At 40.4% G+C, this 18,937-nt stretch overlaps 2 protein-coding genes across 2 annotated transcripts in view; both read left to right on the forward strand.

Moving 5' to 3' along the window:
* The window catches only part of cfap61 (cilia and flagella associated protein 61), a 39,785-nt gene extending 26,779 nt beyond the window's left edge, over nt 1-13,006 (forward strand). Inside the window, exons 17-25 of the mRNA XM_053613966.1 lie at nt 1,356-1,448; nt 1,979-2,147; nt 2,601-2,775; nt 4,964-5,256; nt 5,776-6,103; nt 8,530-8,618; nt 9,465-9,670; nt 10,843-10,930; nt 12,691-13,006. Of these exons, the coding sequence (XP_053469941.1) occupies nt 1,356-1,448; nt 1,979-2,147; nt 2,601-2,775; nt 4,964-5,256; nt 5,776-6,103; nt 8,530-8,618; nt 9,465-9,670; nt 10,843-10,930; nt 12,691-12,873 (1,624 nt within the window). The 3' untranslated portion in view covers nt 12,874-13,006. The remainder of the gene's footprint in view (nt 1-1,355; nt 1,449-1,978; nt 2,148-2,600; nt 2,776-4,963; nt 5,257-5,775; nt 6,104-8,529; nt 8,619-9,464; nt 9,671-10,842; nt 10,931-12,690) is intronic.
* Nucleotides 13,007-13,158: 152 nt separating this feature from the next.
* insm1a (insulinoma-associated 1a) lies at nt 13,159-18,134 on the forward strand. The gene is made up of 2 exons (XM_053613969.1): nt 13,159-17,379; nt 17,542-18,134. Exon 1 carries the CDS (start codon nt 14,951-14,953, stop codon nt 16,256-16,258), a length of 1,308 nt encoding a protein of 435 aa, XP_053469944.1. The 5' UTR covers nt 13,159-14,950; the 3' UTR covers nt 16,259-17,379; nt 17,542-18,134.
* The last annotated feature ends 803 nt before the right edge of the window (nt 18,135-18,937 follow it).

Raw genomic sequence — 18,937 nt, forward strand, 5'->3', positions numbered from 1 at the left:
GTGCGGTTATCGCTGCTGTCCTCACGCTCATGTCCCTGCTTTCAGTGGCATTCTTCATGGACAAAAAAAAAAACCACACACACACACACACACACACACACACACACACACACAGAAAGGCTGATTATTGTAAATGGGCAAAATCCACTTTACAAATACATCTTCATTTAGGAGGCATCTATATGAAAGCATTATATTCAACAAAGCCCAGTGCAGGATCAGGCCTTCTTTTTTATTCTCTCATAGTGAAAACAGATGGTATTTTAGACACAAAAATAGTTCTGTGCTCTGTTGAAAAGATAATGCTTTCCATTACAGGTCACATATTAATTTGATTATTTTGTTATGCTGTTAGTAAGTCATTGAATAAGTATAATTAAAGTGTTATCTCATTAAACTTAAAAGATATACAGTATGTGATGGATTTAGCACTGGGAATCATTTCCTTTCAATTTTGCAGTGAATTACTGACAATTAAGTCCATTACAGGGAACAAAAATGAAAACTGAAAAGGAATGAATTTTTTATTGGACATAATGAGAGCCATGAACAAAATCACTCAATGACTCAACATAAACGTTGAAATGACATTCCAGTCTGAAAACGTTATTTTAAAAAGTGCTTCACTGGTTAATAACATCTTTTTTTTTTTACATTCCAGTTTGATTTTAAGAAAGTACAGTCTCACAAATATTGATAGATTAAGCTATTAGTTAAAGGAGTATTAAAAAATCAAATCTATATGATTTTCCCTTTATCCCAAATGTAGTCAACAAGCCCACATGTTTGACATACAATGTTTACTTCATATTATTATTATTATTATTATTATTTTCTGGAGCTGCAAAGCAAATGAAGCTATCAAGTAATAGAATCTCTTTTCTGTAAATATCTGCCCTAAACCACATCCACTACAGGGATATGACACAGAGTTACCGATGTGGTTTAGGACACAGTGTGACCACAGAATGTCACATCTAGAAATACGAAGTGAACTTCACATTGTAGTTAAATAACTGAACAATTTTGTATAGCGAACTATTTTTACATGTTTTGCTTGTGTCCATATGGGCTTCCTCTGGGTTCTCTGGTTTCCTCATACCTCCCAAAAATGTACCTGAAGGTGGATTAGCTACTATAAATTACCCCTCGGTGTGAATATTCATGGGTGCATTCCCATCTCACGCTGTGACACTGGACAGAATAAAGCGCTTACTCGACATGACGAATGAGATTATGCAGTATACGATATCATTTGAAGCAAATTTATGCAAAATTGTCAAACAGTAAAATATCCATGAGCTCAAAACTTTACACAATATTTATAGAAAATGAGTTCCTGTTCCTTTTTGCAGCCCGCACCTGCAGTTCAACAACCTGACTCTCATCTCTCCTCATGGTTTACCTGAACACCTCAGCACTGACAACATGAGCTTTCTAGTTGCAAGGTAAGCTTAATTAGCTAGAGCAGAATTGCATATGACAAGCTTATCAAAAATGTCTTGACTGTCTGGGATGAGATTTGTTATCATCAGCTAATTTCAGCATGCATAGTACGAGGAGAGATGCGGTGGTCAGATGTGATGTTTAGACCTGCAGCCTAGGCAGCCAAGAAAGACAAGAGGCAGTCATCAATTGGCCATGTCCAATAACTTTTTATTGCTGAGCTCCCTTAAATAAAATTTGTTGTAAATCAGTACAACAGTCAGTGTTGTATTTTAGGATTTGAGGACCTTTGTCTCGGATTATTTAACTTTCATTTGAATATATAATGTTTCTAGTGGTGCTACATTTCTTGATTCCCAGATCCTCATCCCTAGACCTTTGCATTCCTACCTTTTTTGTTTGTTTGTTTTCAGCCTGTCCTTTTGGATATGATTATAGAGTCACCTTGTTTACTTGATTTATGACCTTTGACTACCCATGCATAAGCATAAATAAGGAGACTCTGAAATACTCAAGTTTTTCTTCTCTGCAGTCATTGCTACAGCGAGCAGGATCATGCTCAACTCTCTCTGTGCTCGTGGGTCAATGTGCTAAAGGGAAAGATGACAGCCATAGACAGGAAAATGACACGTGTACAAGTCAACGGAGATCACTATATTCCATACGATCAGCTCATCCTCTGCACTGGACAGCAATACCAGGTACTGAAGCCACAGTGTGTTAATACAAATGGCAGGTTGCTTTAATAGCTCATGCCAATTAAATGCCCCACTCTGGGCAGTGAAATAGATCAAACTGACAATTTTGCTTGTAATCACAAGTTCATGCCATATATAACCCTGTGAATGAGGTGTTTAGGATTGATAACAAATTAGTGCTTTAATATAAACCCATAATTTCAGTTATAGCCATAACTACTGTCAGAGTGGCTGTTATAGAAAATAAATATAAAGTATAATTCAACTTAAATCAGTGATCAGTACATTAAGCAGAGTTTATAAAAAGATTTGGATTAGCAGTACCTGAGCTTCATTTAATTTGGATATCTAATTTGTTTCATACAAACCCACATTGCTGTTTTAGCAATGTGGGTTTGTATGAAACAAATTAGATATCCAAATTATACTGGAATATTCTGTATATATCTTTGTCAGATGCTTTGTCCTACTGGAATAGACATCAGTACATGGTCCTTGACCAGCTCAGTGCCAGAGCAGCGCATCCGCAGATACACTGGTCACATTCCCTCCAACCTCTTCACGCTGAATGACCAGCAGGACTGCACTCAGGCCTACCACTGGCTTATGGAGAACTTTGTCCTGCAGGAAGGTGAGTCTGAGAGTCTGTGGCTCTAATCCATGGCCCTCGTGTGTGTCAGAGAGATTATTCTTCTGAAAATGTATCCTAAGATCTGTGTCGAAGCTGTTTCAGGATCAGTGAACAACAAGTGATTTACCAAGGCTCCATTACTCCTACATGGACCTGCTCCAACTGCCAGGCTGTAATGATGAGCTAATTAGTCAGAGTGAAATCTTTCATCTGTCAGATGTGGGTCGGCCTCCTTCATCTGTTTAGGGGATGATATCAATATCAGGAGGGCTTTAGAATTAATCTTGCTCTCTGAAGGGAGCGAGGAGAGAGCCAGTGATACGTGTCTGATTAGGCCTATTATATTTACTAATTACAGGCTCCTCTAATAATCTGGGAAGTAGCACGATTATGAGTGAGTGCAAATTATTCCATCCAAATGCATACAATATCAGCTTGGCACGAGGGAAATTTGCATTTGTGCTGCCGGACACTGCCTTTGAATTATTTGTTCCAATTAAATTTTATATATAAATATATGTTTATTAAATTCATCACCGAGCAGTGGAATATGCATCATTTGAATGATCCACAAGTGGAGGGAAAAAGCAATAGGACTTTTCCTGGTCTGTTAGTGGCCTAGTCAAGAGCTTTGGACTTTAACAAAATAGGTGTACAGTAATGTTGATGAAAGATGTATGGGTGTATAAATGAACCCCTTATAAACATACAAAATAATTTTAATATTTTTATTGTAATAAACATGCAATAAATTTGATATTATGTATATTATTTCAACAACTGTATTAGTTCAATATATTCACTGGTTTCAGCATCAGGCAATTCCAAACAAAAAATATTGAACCATGATCAAACAAAAAAATAATAAAATAAAACTTCCCTAACTCTCTAAGCAAACAACGTAAGAAAAACCATGATCCTAGAAAATGGAGTGATGATGTAATGATCACCGAAGCTCACAATCCATACGCAATAAAACAAATATATAAATCACGACATGCTTTCGAGTTACCTTTTACAACATACCAACTGTAGCACTAATTTTAGGGGTGTAAACCTCAGGCCTCCACACCATACAATCCACTTTAGATTTTTAAGGCAATGATTTGAATCTGCCCAAGTACAATAACATTTTGATTACTAAAGCAATATTCAATATTAGACAATATTGCTGAATCTGCTCCAATCAAAATCTTACCCACTTTGTTCATAATCTGAGGTAGGCCTAGTGTTAATTTGTGAATGATGATGACATAGAGAAGGACTGTTTCAAATATCATGAGTCGATTTCATATCAGTCTTAAATATGAATAATTTTTTACACACCAGCTGCCTGTCCTTTTTCAATAATAAGCCACGTGTAATCAATTATAATTGGTTTATTATCAGTTATAATCAATATGAATCTATTTATGATCATTGCCTTGATTCATTTCAATCGTTGCTTTTTAAATCGATGCATCAATCTCAATTGCCCGATTGTTACACCACTACTACTAATCTATCACTATTTCAGCACCCTGGACAGAGATCCAGCACCCCGTATGGTCCAAAGTCCATTCTGCAGTACAGTCCAATAGAGAGAGTTGTTCTTATTTCAACAGATATTTATATTTAACTCTAACTAATACAACATTTTACTTACTTACTTTAGCTGAAAATAAAAATAAGCCAACTCGTCTCACCAATGGCGCAACAGAAAAGCATTCATCCTATCATGAGTTTAATCTGGATGATGACACTCCCATGTGTAGACAGGAGTCAAGAAAGCAGAACTGGCCATGCTCTTCTGATGGAAGGGTTAGCATAATCTCTCCTTTGTCAATCACACTAACTAAATCGTGGGTTTCTGTGAGTTCACATATGTGGAAGGGGGTGTGTGTGTAGCGAGTGTGTTACACTGCCCTGTGATGCCGTATGAGCAGCAGGTCAAAATAATGCAGTTGGCTGACTTCACATGTTTTGTAGGAAGCACATGTTAGCCTTCGTCCTTTCCGGGTGGTAGCTGTTGTATGATAGGGGAGAGCTGGAATTGTTCATGACTAAATTAGGTAGAAAATGGGGAGGAAAAAAACTATTGGAAATTTTTTTTATCTGGACTATTCTTTTGCTTATATGTATTGCTGGTTTGTTGTAGTTGTGTTTGTGGGCAGAGATGAAGTTAAGCTTGTACATTCTCATTCCTAAGGTAACGCTGTGGTTTACGGGGACACCATAGATGTCTACACCTGTGTGGAAACATTGCTACAAATGGGTGTAACAGGGTCCCGAATCCATGTGGTCCACCAGACTGCAGCTGGATCCCTGTCCTGTTTCCAGAGCCTCACTGTGGACCAGGCAGTGAGGACGGCTCTGGAGAAACAGGATGTTCATGTCCATCACAACTGCTTGCTGGCTCAGATGAATGATGGACAGCACCCCGAGCCACTCACATCTGTCTCATTTACCACAGATGGCCTGCCCTTCAGACTGGAATGTGCAGTGAGTGATGGGTCTTGTCTTTTCCTTTCTTTTTTCAACATTATTGGAGAAATAAGTCCAGAAGTATGTCAATATTAACACAGGAAAAGGTTTTTTGTGCTCATAGGTGGACTAAGCACTTTCTTACGTTGATTTTCCGAACACCTCATTCAGATTGTGCAAATCAGCTGCACGTAGTTCACACCTCCAAAGATCTGACAGACATTTCTTGAGTAAAGAAGCACTTGCCATTAAACCTGAAAAACCATCAGAGATAGAAAATGCAGACAGAGTGACACAACACAGAAGCATTCATGCAAATTCAAAATTAGCAAAAATGGCGATGCTTTCTGGATGGGCGGGAAGGCATTCTCCTCTCCCTTTCAGTCACATTGACACTAGCCAGTCGTGGGCATCTGTTAGCATCATATATGCAAAAGAGGGTAGATGGCACTTTCCTCTGAGTCTGTTATGCTGCCTGTGACACTATATGAGCAGCACGCATGAAAACGTTCTCATATGAAACCTTTACATTTTCAGGTCTTCTTTAACTTCTTTCATAAAGGTGTGGACTATGACTCCTTCAAGGCCATAAATAGCGCCTATCTGTTGTTTGATGGGCGTCTGGTTATCGACTCCACCTTCCAAACAAACGACTGCAAAATCCACGCTGCCGGACCTTTAACAAAGTTATCTCGCAGCTGCTATGCTGATCAGTGGTCCCACTCTTACTTTAACTCCAAGGAGGTGGGCCAGGAGCTGGCGGCCATGTTGCTGCACTTATTTGACCCGACACTAGAGCCACCAGCCAAACCTGCACCAGATGCTGATCGTCTCATACCCATCTACAAGCAGTCTAAGATAACAGGCAAGTCTCTTTAGGAACTAGTTTTACAGACTTGAATTAATAATATGTTGTCATGGCAATTTGAAAAAGTTAAACAAATCGGGTGTGAACATAGATGCAGCACATATAAGCATTGATAGAAAGGTCTGAACGTATATCTGGTAACAGTAACTGTGCTTTACCTAGGGCAACATCACACCACCCCATTGTTGAATATTTTCCTGAAACTGCATGCTGCTGAGGGTTTTATCTCTTTATGGTATCAGTTTCAGGATAGATTTTCCTCTGGGTACTCCGGTTTCCTCCCCCAGTCCAAAGACATGCATTGTAGGCTAATTGGCATCTCTAAATTGTGTGTATTGTGTGAATAGGTGTGAATGTGTGTGTCCAATTGTGCCCTGCAATGGGTTGGAACCCTATCTCGGGTGGCTGAGGCTCAGGTGGTAGAGCGGGTTGTCCACTAATCATAGCGTTGGCGGTTCGATTCCCGGCCCACATGACTCCACATGCCGAAGTGTCCTTGGGCAAGACACTGAACCCCAAGTTGCTCCCAATGTCAAATTAGCGCCTTGCATGGCAGCTCTGCTACCATTGGTGTGTGAGTGTGTGTGTATGAATGGGTGAATGAGACACAGTGTAAAGCACTTATAAAAGCGCTATATAAGTGCAGACCATTTACCATCTTGGATGTCCAATGCCTTGTGCCCCAAGTTCCCTGGGATAGGCTCCAGGCTCCCTGTGACTCTATGTAGGATAAGCAGTACGGAAAATGGATGGATGGATGGATGGATTTACTTAAATTCAGTTTCACAAAGCCAGATGTTGTTTAGTCTCCGTTTAAATATTGTACCAATACACTCTCAGCCGAATGTAAACAAGTGGATTTTTAGAGCTTTCTCTCTTTTTGCTTCTTTTTTCCCTTCCCTGTGGTGGAATCTGAGAGATATTCAGCTGTTCATTTCTTTACAGAGTTGAGCTATGAGCACTGATGATCCCAACAAAGCTTTGTACTGTGCTATGTTTGCTTATTCCATTAGTAAACAAGGTCATTGGATGAGGATTAGTGACAAAGAAAACACTCACATTTGCCTTGCATCAATAGGTGGAGTTACCTTGAGTTATTCAGGTGGGGTTGTTAAACAGATTATATCGCACTTACAGTAAAAGGCCATACGATTTATTGTCATTGAGAAAGTTAAATGCTATTGTATTGAATTTGTTAAGTGGGATGGATATACTGTAAATATGGTCTGGCAATGTATCTATGTTGTTATACATATATATATATATATATATATATATATATATATATATATATATATATATATATATACGTAGGTACACTAATGTTAATAACTTTATCTTGGTGCACTTCAGACATTAATTGTTGACTACTATTGATGTGCTAAGTGCCTGATTCGCTTGTATCATTTCCATATGCTGTTATTGGAAAACAATGACAGGGAGGTGTGATGCAGCCTGAAACTAAATGGAGTTACAGTTGATTTTCCTAAAGTATGTCCCAAAGTGCAACCCCGATTCCATAAAAGTTGGGACACTGGGGAAAATGTAAATAAAAACAGAATGCAATGATTCGCAAATCTCATAAACCTATATATTATTCACAATAGAATACAGAAAATTTTTTAATTTGATAGCCCCAACACGTCTCAAAAAAGTTGAGACGGGGGCAACAAAAGGCTGGAAAAGTAAGAGTTAGTACAAAGAAACAGCTGGAAGTTAATTGGCAACAGGTCAGTAAGATGATTGGGTATAAAATGAGTATCTTAGAGAGGCAGAGTGTTTCAGAAGTTAAGATGGGCAGAGGTTTACATATTTGAAGACATGTTTGTGTGTTAACTGTTTATACAGTAGCTGCTAAAACAAGCAATAACCATAACTTGTTTCTGGATGTACCACAACATTAAATATAACTATAAACTGATTAAAAACTATGATATGATGATCGTTAATAAATAAGAAAATGTGAGAAATGAAACGCTTTAGGATATGCTGTTATAGGACCGTATTGCACCATCCCATTACACCATGGGCAGTGGTGGCCCAGTGGTTTTAAAGGCTCTGGGTTACTGATCAGAAGGTCAGGAGTTCAAGCCCCAGCACTGTCAAGCTACCACTGTTGGGCCCTTGGGCAAGGCCCTTAACCCTCAATTGCTCAGTTGTATAAATTAGGTAAATGTAAGTTGCTCTGGATAAGGGTGTCTGCCAAATGCCGTAATGTAAATCCCATCATTGATTATTTTCCTTTAACAGCATTCTGCATCATTGTTTATTCCTTGCTCATAACAGTATCATTATCATTAAATTGACCATCCCATACATTTTAGATCCATGTGTACCTGAGAAACCTTCATGGCAGCTTTGAAATGTGTCACAAAATGAAACATGGCTCATTCACCTTCCCTCGTTGTGCTTTTTGTTCGCAGGTGGAAAGCTACCAGGTGGATACCATTATCTCCATGTCACAAAACCATCAGGCTACACCGATGTATCTCCATCCGTTAGCAGCACACAAGTATGTTTCATTTTCAGGATAAGTGGATGCTGAGCTGTGTATCCTGCAGTCGTCTTTAACAATAACCTTTGATCCCATCACACTTATACTGTAGTCGCACCATCAAATGACATTACCCTGGTGTTCTTTGTAATTTTTTTTCTTTTGTGAGTGTAATAGCTGCTACTGTTGATGCTTGTGGGTGTGCACTGTTTAGCGTTTTTAGTTCTGATGAGAAACACTCGCAATGTTACTGTATATCTAGCACCTGAAGCTAAGTAGCTCAACACAAATGAAATAATGCACTAATCAGTGTGAAAATTGGTTGTTCTATTTACATGTTGCGTGCATGGATTCGTACTAGCTTTATTGACAAATTCAGCAAAGCAAACTGAGGCGCTAACGATCACTAATTATTATTTTTCTTCGTAATGTCTCTATACACATTCATTGAGAGATTGTACTGTGTCCGAAAGGATACGATGAATTCACAGTTATACGTTCCTCCATTTTTTGGAATGGGAAATTAATGCAGGTAGGAGTTAAAGTTGTGAGTGAGAAACTAACGAAAAGATGGACCACATCTGACATCTCACAGAAACACTATATCACATGCAATGTATATGCTGCACCTTCGAAACGTTGAATATCAACATTCTGGCACACGTATATGTTGCATCGCAAAGTATCAAACGTTCACTCAAATGCACCAACGAAATGTAACCGAGCCCACCTCTACCACTATGCTATTTGAATACTACTGATATGTAATTAATTATGTGAACTCGTTTATAAACATATTAAACCCACTTCATGCATACAATTTGATGAGATTAAGGATCCTGTTTGTTCTTGTGTGTCCAACAGGGCCGGAGCATTGCGACAGGCAGTGTGGAGACAGGAAACTACTTCCAGCTGCAGTTCAGTCGGCATAACATGGTGGAAAGCATCACCTGTCTGTCCTTTAACCCACTTCCTGTCTCGAACTATCTCTGTTTGTATGGCAAACACCAGCTGCTGCTCAACCGGCTGTATGCACGCTTCGACGAAGAACTGATCCAGGACCTCTACAGGTTCTACACACACACACTTCACAAGCATTACATGTTCCACACACACACACACACACACACTTCACAAGCATTACATGTTCCACACACACACACACACACACACACACACACACACACTTCACTTCACAAACATTACAGGTTCCACACACACTTCACAAGCATTACAGGTTCTATACACACACTTCACAAGCACTACACACACACTTCAGTACCATGTTATAGCTGTGGCAGTATCATTTCTTTACATATTTAGAAGCAAGGGCTAAAATCTAATGTAATCTTCATTTAATTCCAGATTAGGATTAGGACTGTGTCAAAGTCTTGTTTTTGTTTTTTTGTTTTTTTTATCTATACCCATGTAATTATCCTGGAATTACAGTTGCCAATTTATTAGTGCACCTTATAAACTGCCACTTCAGTCTGTGTGTGTGTGTGTGTGTGTGTGTGTGTGTGTGTGAGAGAGAGAGAGAGAGAGAGAGAGAGAGAGAGAGATGTATTACAGTCAAATTGACTTCTTGATCAAGTCTAATCCTGTGTAAAACTTTTCAGTGTCGAATCAAACTGTTCCCCAATCCAAGGCTAAACTTAATCCCAGTTTAATCCCAGATTAAGATTAACCTTCTTCCATGAATCATTGCCCACTGTCTCTTTACATGCTCATTTTATCTTAATTGATTCTAGTTTCAAGTAAGCTATTGTTAGTATTATATCAGTGATGCTTTTTTGAGACCAGAGACCTATGCCTGTCTTATGAGCTGACCGTCTTAAATCATGTTATCATTGTCCCTATGGAGAGCTGCCGTGTGTCGCTCCGTATCTGACAGCATGACCTCTGTTCTAATATTTTAACACCGGTGACCCTGGAGCATCGGTGCTATTGTTTCTCAGCTCTAATCTGTTTATGCAGGTGTCCAATCTGCTTTGCCGCATGGCCGCGAGACAAAGGCTGATCATCCGGCCAGCCGCGCTCATCAGCCGCTCGGCCACTTAATAAATCTTGATCCTTCACTCGCCTGAAAAGAAGCTGCTCTGAATGTCATTACTGAAATCTCGCTGCACCTCTAGAACTGTTATAATAATTGATTGGCCATATTGTTACACAGATGCTATTTGATGAACTAGAGCGAAGATTCACATTATGTGTTGTTGTTGTTGTTGTTGTTGTTCTGCAGCTATTTCAGAGAGAGTTGGTGTATGGCTATATTCCATGATCGCTTTGCTGATTTCCAACAGGAAGTTCACCAGATCATGACAGACGAGGTTAGCACAAGCTGGAAAAAAATTCCTTGGAAAAATGGATGGGAAATCATGTTGGATTGCATTGTGAATGGGACTGACTCACTTAAAAGAACAGGGAATTATAACTCGTGTAACTATAACAGATATAATAAAAGGGAAATTTACTGTAGAGTGCGAAATATTACAGAAAATAAGGCTTTTTGTAGTATACAATTCTTATACATGATTTATATGTTATCCAATTATTACAGCTAAAAGCATGCTTTATATGATTTCATGATTATAATTATTAATAATTATTTACAACAACTGTTATTATTATTATTATTATTATTATTATTATTATAAACACTGAAAAAAGTAGGTCAAAAAGTGCAAAGACAAGTAGCTGATTGAAGGTTGTTTCCATCTTAAAGGAAAACTCCACCCTAAATGACTTGCATATTAATTTTTATAATTTACATACATGTGATCTTGACTGGGGTCCAAGATTTATTTTGTAATGATATTCAGAGTCTTTATTGTAAACTTCATTCACTGACATGTTGGTCTAGTTTTCACTCAACATTTTCCTAAACTACCCACAATGCCACAGCTGCTTTGTGCTCTACCCCTTTCTTCATCTCTACCTAAAGACAGAGATACAGCAGCAGTAGTCTTTTAATCTGTCCAACTCTCTCAACCTCATCTTGATTACACTGTGCTCAAACAGATCAGCACCTAAAGCTTCAACTTTCACGTGAATACCGCCATCAGCACCATCGCATTCCTTATCTCGTAGAAGTGGCTGCGCTGATTCAGTGTCAGAATTCAGTGTGTTGTATAGCTACATTGTAATGTTATTTCTGTCCACTGCACTGGATTTTTTATAGGTGGGAAATGGTGCATGAGAATAGAAGAAGTTTTGTTTTAAGGCACTAACACCGAAGCCCAAACATTATCCCTTGTGTTTGAGGTTGTTCGGATTTTTCTCCATTGTATCAGCATGACACACAAGTTCTAACTTCATACAGGAATGATGAAAATACACCACCCACCAACAAATCAGCGCTGTGACCACTGTGTACATCATTCATATTTCATTATAAACATATTTAATCTGTTAAAGGATGGAGTTTTGCTTTAAGTGAATTATCATTACTGCCTGAAAGACAATAAGATCAAACAGAATGTTCTCACACAAATATCTTTTAAACGGTTATTGAACTGAAAAACAGTGTCAGTGCCAGGTACCCAGCTGACAAAAAAAGGTCCCCAAGACATCCCCTAAATGGCCTCTCTGAACGTCCCCAAAAGTCCATGTGTAGAGTTTCCTTGATGTCCTACGGACTTTCAAGGAGACGTTCACAAGACGTCCAGTGGCCATTCGGGATGCTTAGGGGACTTTCGCTGAAATGTACACATAACACAGTAGTGTTATGATTTGATACCCTGTGACGTCCTCGGAACGTCCGCCAGTGAACATTATAAACCAGACTAAATGTTGATGTCCTCGAAACATCCGCCAGGAAACGTTATAAACCGGACCAAATGCGGACCTAAGTGGACGTTCTCAACGTCCAGGGGATGTCCCCTGTTTCCTGGGTATGGACTGATAATTGACTGTTTTGGTATTAGTATCATATCAAAGGAGAAACTCTACAGCATATTAAATATATCTATAGTTCTGTTGTCATAAATCCTAGCCTAAGTAATAAGTGTTGTTTCAGGTATATTTTTTGGTCTTTGACATTAAATGCTAAAACAGCTGCACTGATTTCACGCATTTGTTTTGTTCTCAGCTTCACAGTGACTCGACGTCCCTCACAAAACTCTTGGAGACAGTCACGGATGGCACACTGGAGCTCTCTGAAGATCAGAGTGGACAAAGGGAAGCGCTGACCAAAGTGAAGGAAAGCGTTCTAGAGTACCTACAGTTCAATCAATACCATCTACCCATGTATACACAGCCTGCACTGCTATAAGTTTAATAAGTTCATGTTTAATTATAGCGTAGTATTAGAATAAACTGATCAGCACAGCTTCTGTACAAACATGAAGCTGTTTTTATTAATATACTGGGAAATATTCAATTAAAATGAATCTAATATGAAAAATGGAAAAGATTCCTGCTGTTGATTTATTTTATCACTCATGGATCTTGGTAGAAAATTACTGATGTAAATAGTGGCATAATTACTTAATACAGGCTAATTAATGATGGGAAGGCAAAACTAATTCTGAATGAAATGCATCTCTTTAGCTCTCATTTGCTGAGATGTTAATGACAGTGGAATTATTTAAGGCAGGGCTGGAGAACGCAGTGTGACTCCTCCAAACAACCACAAAAGGCCAGGGTGGATTTGCAGAGCTTTAGAGAGTCACTGCCAGCTGTATGGTAATGTGACGCAAAGCTCCAGTGCGTTCAACTCACGCGTGCACGCACACGCACACACACACACACACACACACACACGTCTGCAGCCATATGATCCATCATTTCACAGATAACAGCGAACATGCTTTTTCTGACATGCAACGTGCTATGAGCTATAACTGAGAAGACATCACCAGTGGGCCACTTTTCACAAGAGCCTCCTGATTATAGTAGCCCCTGTCGGCAAACTAAATTACAGAACATACCTGTTATGTAGAACATAACATTATGTATTCTATTTTATAGAATATGTACCTCCTATAGAATACCTGATCATCTGAAACACAAACAGCATCATGGCAAATTCTATACTGTTTCAAAGATGAAGAAAGAAAATCAGATACAGTAAGGGTTCTACAAAATTTAGAAGAAAGAAAGAAAGAAAGAATGAAAGAAAGAAAGAAAGGCCCACAATCTTGATACTAAACTATTGGCATGTGTAATGACAGAAGCCACATCTACTTAATTTGGATGGATGGAAGGTAGGAAGGAATGGAGGGAAGGAGGGAGGGAGGGAGGAAGGAAGGAAGGAAGGGGAAAAGGAAGGAAAAAAGGAAGGAAGGCACAGAATCTTGATACTAAACTATTGGTATGTGTACTGACAGAAGCCACATCTATTTAATTTGGAAGGAAGAAAGAAAAAGAAAGAATGAAAGAAAGAAAGAAGGGAAGGAAGGAAGGATGGAAGGAATGAAGGAAAGCACAGAAGCTCTGTGTACTTAATATTTATTTCAACTAATAATTTTCTAAACACTATAACTTAGATACTAAACTATTTGTATTTAAACTGACTTCATGTTTTACACATGAAAGAAAGCAAGCAAGAAAGAAAGAAAGAAAGAGAAGATAGTTGGTGTGTGATACTTTCAGTGTAAAGAAAGAGAAAAGAGAATATCTCCACGTTATTGTGTGTATTTGTTCACCGATAAGTGTGTGTGTGTGTGTGTGTGTGTGTGTGTGTGTGTGTGTGTGTGTAAGGTCAGTGTTAAGGTGTGTTCAGCTGTTCGTGTATTAACCCTGCACGTGTTTATGCAGCGCTCTGCACTATGCTACTGAACGTGGATGTCTTTAAGCAGATACACGAACACACTCATCCACTGCACTGAGCATTCCTCCAGCATCTCAACAGGACCGAATGCGCTTTGTTGATCCTTTGACCCTCTTCGTGCACTCTCAGTTTGAAATGCTGCTGGAATGATCGGACCCCCACCCCACAGCGCGCGCGCGTCTATAGAAAGCCATCAGACCGAGAAAAAAAAGAAGCATCCTCTTATAATGAAAAGCTCTCAGGTACATCTGCGTGGCAATCTGCAGCTCCTCTAAACCGAATCGCCCTCTCTCTCTCTCTCTCTCTCTCTCCTCCCCTCCCACTCACCCATCCGCAGGGATCTCGTGCTCCATCTGATTGGCTGGGAGGGGGACGTCGCTTTCATCGTTTCGACTTAAAAACAGTGCAGCTATGCCTTGGTGATGAAAAGAGGCAGCTCGCGGAAATAAAGGCGGAGGGTGGGGACCGCTCACTGTAGCACGGAAACGCCTAAACCACACAAAAAAAATCCCGCGCACACTGACACGAGTTCAGTGCCATCTGTCCATCTGAAAGTGCCTTGCTTCTGTTTGCGAAGATGCCCAGAGGATTTTTAGTCAAGAGAAACAGGAAAGCGACGCCCGTGTCGTACCGGATCCGCGCGGAGCATGAGGAGGAACAGGAGCGCGAGCAGATGCAGCGATCGAGCGATGCGCCTCAATCAGCATCTGCGTCCTTAGCATTAGTTGCATCAGCACCACCGCGCGCGAACAGTCTGAGCCACGCTCCCAAACCGGTGCGTTTCGGAAACCCTGAGACTGTGTGCCAGTCGATGTACAGCCCCACGCGCCCTGTGAGCCGAGAGCACGAGCGCGTGTCCCTCGAGCGCCGTTTCGACCTCGGCTCGCCCGTCTCGGCGGAGTCTTTCCCGACGCTCAACGGCTTCGAAGCTCAGCAGCACCTCGCGTGCGCTCCTGTGGACCTAAAGATCGGCACAAGCGACAGCAACCGGATCGCTAGCAAACGAGCAGCGCCTGAGCCCGAGCGCAAGAGCAAACCGGCACCCAAAAAAACCAAAGCGATCAGGAAGTTACAGTTCGAGGACGAGGTCACGACCTCACCGGTTCTCGGGCTGAGGATCAAAGAGGGTCCGGTTGAGCAAAAGCCGAGCACGCGCTCCGGTGTAGACAAACCGCTTGGCGAGTTCGTGTGCCGCCTGTGCGGTGAGGCGTACGCGGACCCGTTCGCCCTCGCGCAGCATAGGTGCTCACGCATCGTGCGTGTCGAGTACAGGTGTCCCGAGTGCGACAAGGCTTTCAGCTGCCCCGCCAATCTAGCCTCGCACCGGCGCTGGCACAAACCCAAGCAGCTGAACACGACGGGGAACGATGGCACCGACAAGAAACCCCGCGCGCCGGACGACACGAATAAGGATGTGCAAGCTGAGCTCGAGCGAGAGCGCGACACGCCCAGCCCCGGAGCCTCCGAGTCGGGTTCCGGCTCCGATTCAGACGGCATGTACGAGTGCCAGCGCTGCGCGAGGAAGTTCAAACGCCAGGCTTATTTGAAGAAGCACGTCCTGACACATCACGCTCCGCTGAGTGCAAGTCGCGAGAGTCACGCGCCGTCACAAGAAACCGAGGCGAAGCGGCTGGAGCACGCGCAGGTGCCTGTGCAGGCGCCGCTGGATTTGAGCGCGTGTCCTGTATGCGGGGAGACTTTCCCAAGTCGCGTGGCGCAGGAGAGGCACGTCCGCGTGCAGCACGCGTCTCACGTGTACCCGTGCAAGCACTGTCCGGCTGCTTTCTACAGCTCCCCAGCGCTCACGCGCCACATCAACAAGTGCCACCCGTCAGAAAACCGGCAGGTGATTCTGCTGCAGGTGCCCGTGCGGCCCGCCTGCTGAAGAGCCCGCGTGCCTTTAAACATTAAAGGGGGAAAAAAAAGAAAAGAAGAAAAAACAAAACAAAACAACGGCGCGTGCAAGGGGAAACGACACAGCTATAGAGCCTCGCGCTTAAAACCTACACGATCGTAGTTTATCAGAATTGAACAGTTGAACAACAATTGAAGTGCACAGCGAAAATATTAGGTGTTCAGTTAACACAGACTGACGTACAGTGCGGAATTAACACACACACACACACACACACACACACACTTTTAACACTTTCAAGACTTTATTTAACACTCTTCAGTTAAGCATCATGCTAATTCGTAAGAAAGTTACAAGGCTAGGGATTTATTATGACTTAATTCGCATTAAATTCTACGCAATCGCACTCACGCAGAGGATTTCTTACTCACTGTGTCTGAGCAGTGCAGTCGTGTTAGTTAATACAACACAGTCTCATTTCACAAATAGTTAATGAAACACTGCACGTGGTCATGGCCTGGGAAAAGGTTTAGACCCCATGCCCTATTATATGCATCATTTAACTCAACTCAATTTATTTATTTATTTATGCATTTATTTGTGTATTTATTCGACTCATTTCGTAGTTTAAAACTACCATTTTTTAAAATGATGCTAAACAAAATCGAGTAAAAAAAAAAGAAGTAAAACAGCAAAGACATGAATGTGAGTGCAGTTAAAAAGAAGCTACAACTCAAAACTAACTCAAACATCACAATAAAACAGATAAATGAATAATAAAAAAACAAACAATCAAGAAACAGCTAAAAATGCTCTAGTAGCCAAACTAATGCTGATTAGTAGGTTAGTAGTTTCTACAGTCTTATCTTTGGCTGTGGATTATTATTATTATTATTATTATTATTATTATTTTATTCTTAGTATCACTAATCGACTCGCATCCAAAGCCTAGAAGGGTTTGTAAACTAGAAGGGTTGTATTGTCGTAACCTTCAGGTTTGGCCTCATCGCAGCATGTAAATTATTTTGTGTTGCAAAAAAAAAAAAGTGATTACAGATTCCTCATTTCAGATTCCTCAACACAGAGGGGTCAGGCACGGTCGTAAACATGGGTGCTGAAACCCCGCCTCCCTCTCCTCCGAACCGCCACTGGTCAGTGTTGATTCAACGCAGTGGTTTTCGCTGTGCGCTCTTAGACTGTTAAATTATTTTTCTAGAATCTCTGCACACATTCTGTACTGTGTTAGCTCATCTAGACCTAAGAAACTCATAATCCTGGCTGTGCCGTTACTGAAAATGCCTTCTTATTCACAGGAATGGAAATCTACCTATATGACTTTAGCTTTAATCTAGCTTGTGGATCTGTGGACTTTAGCTTTTGTTCTCAGACCTTAATAATAATAATGATGATGATGATGATGATGATGAAGAAAAGGTTTTAGCCTTCTAGTGTAGCCAGAAATGCCTTGAAATAGCTCACACACATTCTGCTGTAAAACTGCCTTAATCGTGTAAATGTGGGGTGACTGAATGTTTTATTTATCTTTTAAATGGTACGCTTCTTATTTTTATATCATTATCATTCCATTGTGTGTATAGATTCACACTGGCTTTATTTATCTATGTATTTATTTATTGCAAATGTTTTATTTAAATTATTTCAATGTCCGAATTAGGCTAGACACTTTGAAACGGCCAAATGTTTAATTTCATTGATTCAATCAATGCAACATTAAGAAGGGGGAAGAAGTAGCCTAGGGGTCGCAAGACCGTTTTCCCACCATTGTTAGGTAGCCTTACAATAATTAGCCTATTCCCTATAGGCCGATTAGTTTCGGGGGAATCATTCAGTCAGTGCTTGTGTGTTTCTGCAGTATTGCTATGTGTCCAAATAACAATAATGACAATAAAACAATCAAAAAAAAAAAACCTTAAACAGAATGCACTCGAGTCGTATTATGGTTGCTGTGTCTGTGTGTGAAATGGACGATACTCTTAAAATTAAAGTCGTTTAAGAACCTGTTTCTTTTCATAGAAGAATCTGTTTTGATTCTCTGAAGAACCTTCAGATGGCTTTTGCTTTTTATTTGTGCCACAAATAATTACCATCCACTTAATAACAATGACAATAAAAAAATTATATATGATGGAAAATTATCATCTTAGATCACACTGGTGCTGAATAATGAAGGTGTTGTTGAATTTTCTAGAACAGCAGCTCTGACAGTAGTGCCGGCTGAATAATCTAAATCACAGGTTTATATTAACGTGCTCATTTTGATGTTCCCGTTTCTATGGTAACATAATCTAAGGCTAACAATAAGTGGATAAAAAGTGTTGTTATTTAACAAACCATATAATCATTGATATGGTGAAGCGTTCTGGAAGGAGAAGTTTATTTAAGAGTGTTCAGTGTCTTTATATTTTCCACCAAAGGAGACAGCTTTCTGGTTAAATGTAACTATAAATGGTTAAAAAGCAATGACTTGTCACTCATTAATATATGAAAACGTGTAATAGTTGGCAAACTGCTGTGGCACAAGAGGAATAACATGCTTTGGCACTTGCTGTTATTGGAAAATAATCAAGTTGAAGTTAGGTGAAATTTAACACCACCACAACTGCTTTGGTTGTGTTGACCTCTAAACAGTGAGAGTGATCCAAAATGGGGGAAAGGCTCATTTTAGCGCTGTGGATGAGATTTTATATA

This window comes from Ictalurus furcatus, chromosome 25 (genome assembly GCF_023375685.1).
Source record: "Ictalurus furcatus strain D&B chromosome 25, Billie_1.0, whole genome shotgun sequence".
NCBI classification, from domain to species: domain Eukaryota; kingdom Metazoa; phylum Chordata; class Actinopteri; order Siluriformes; family Ictaluridae; genus Ictalurus; species Ictalurus furcatus.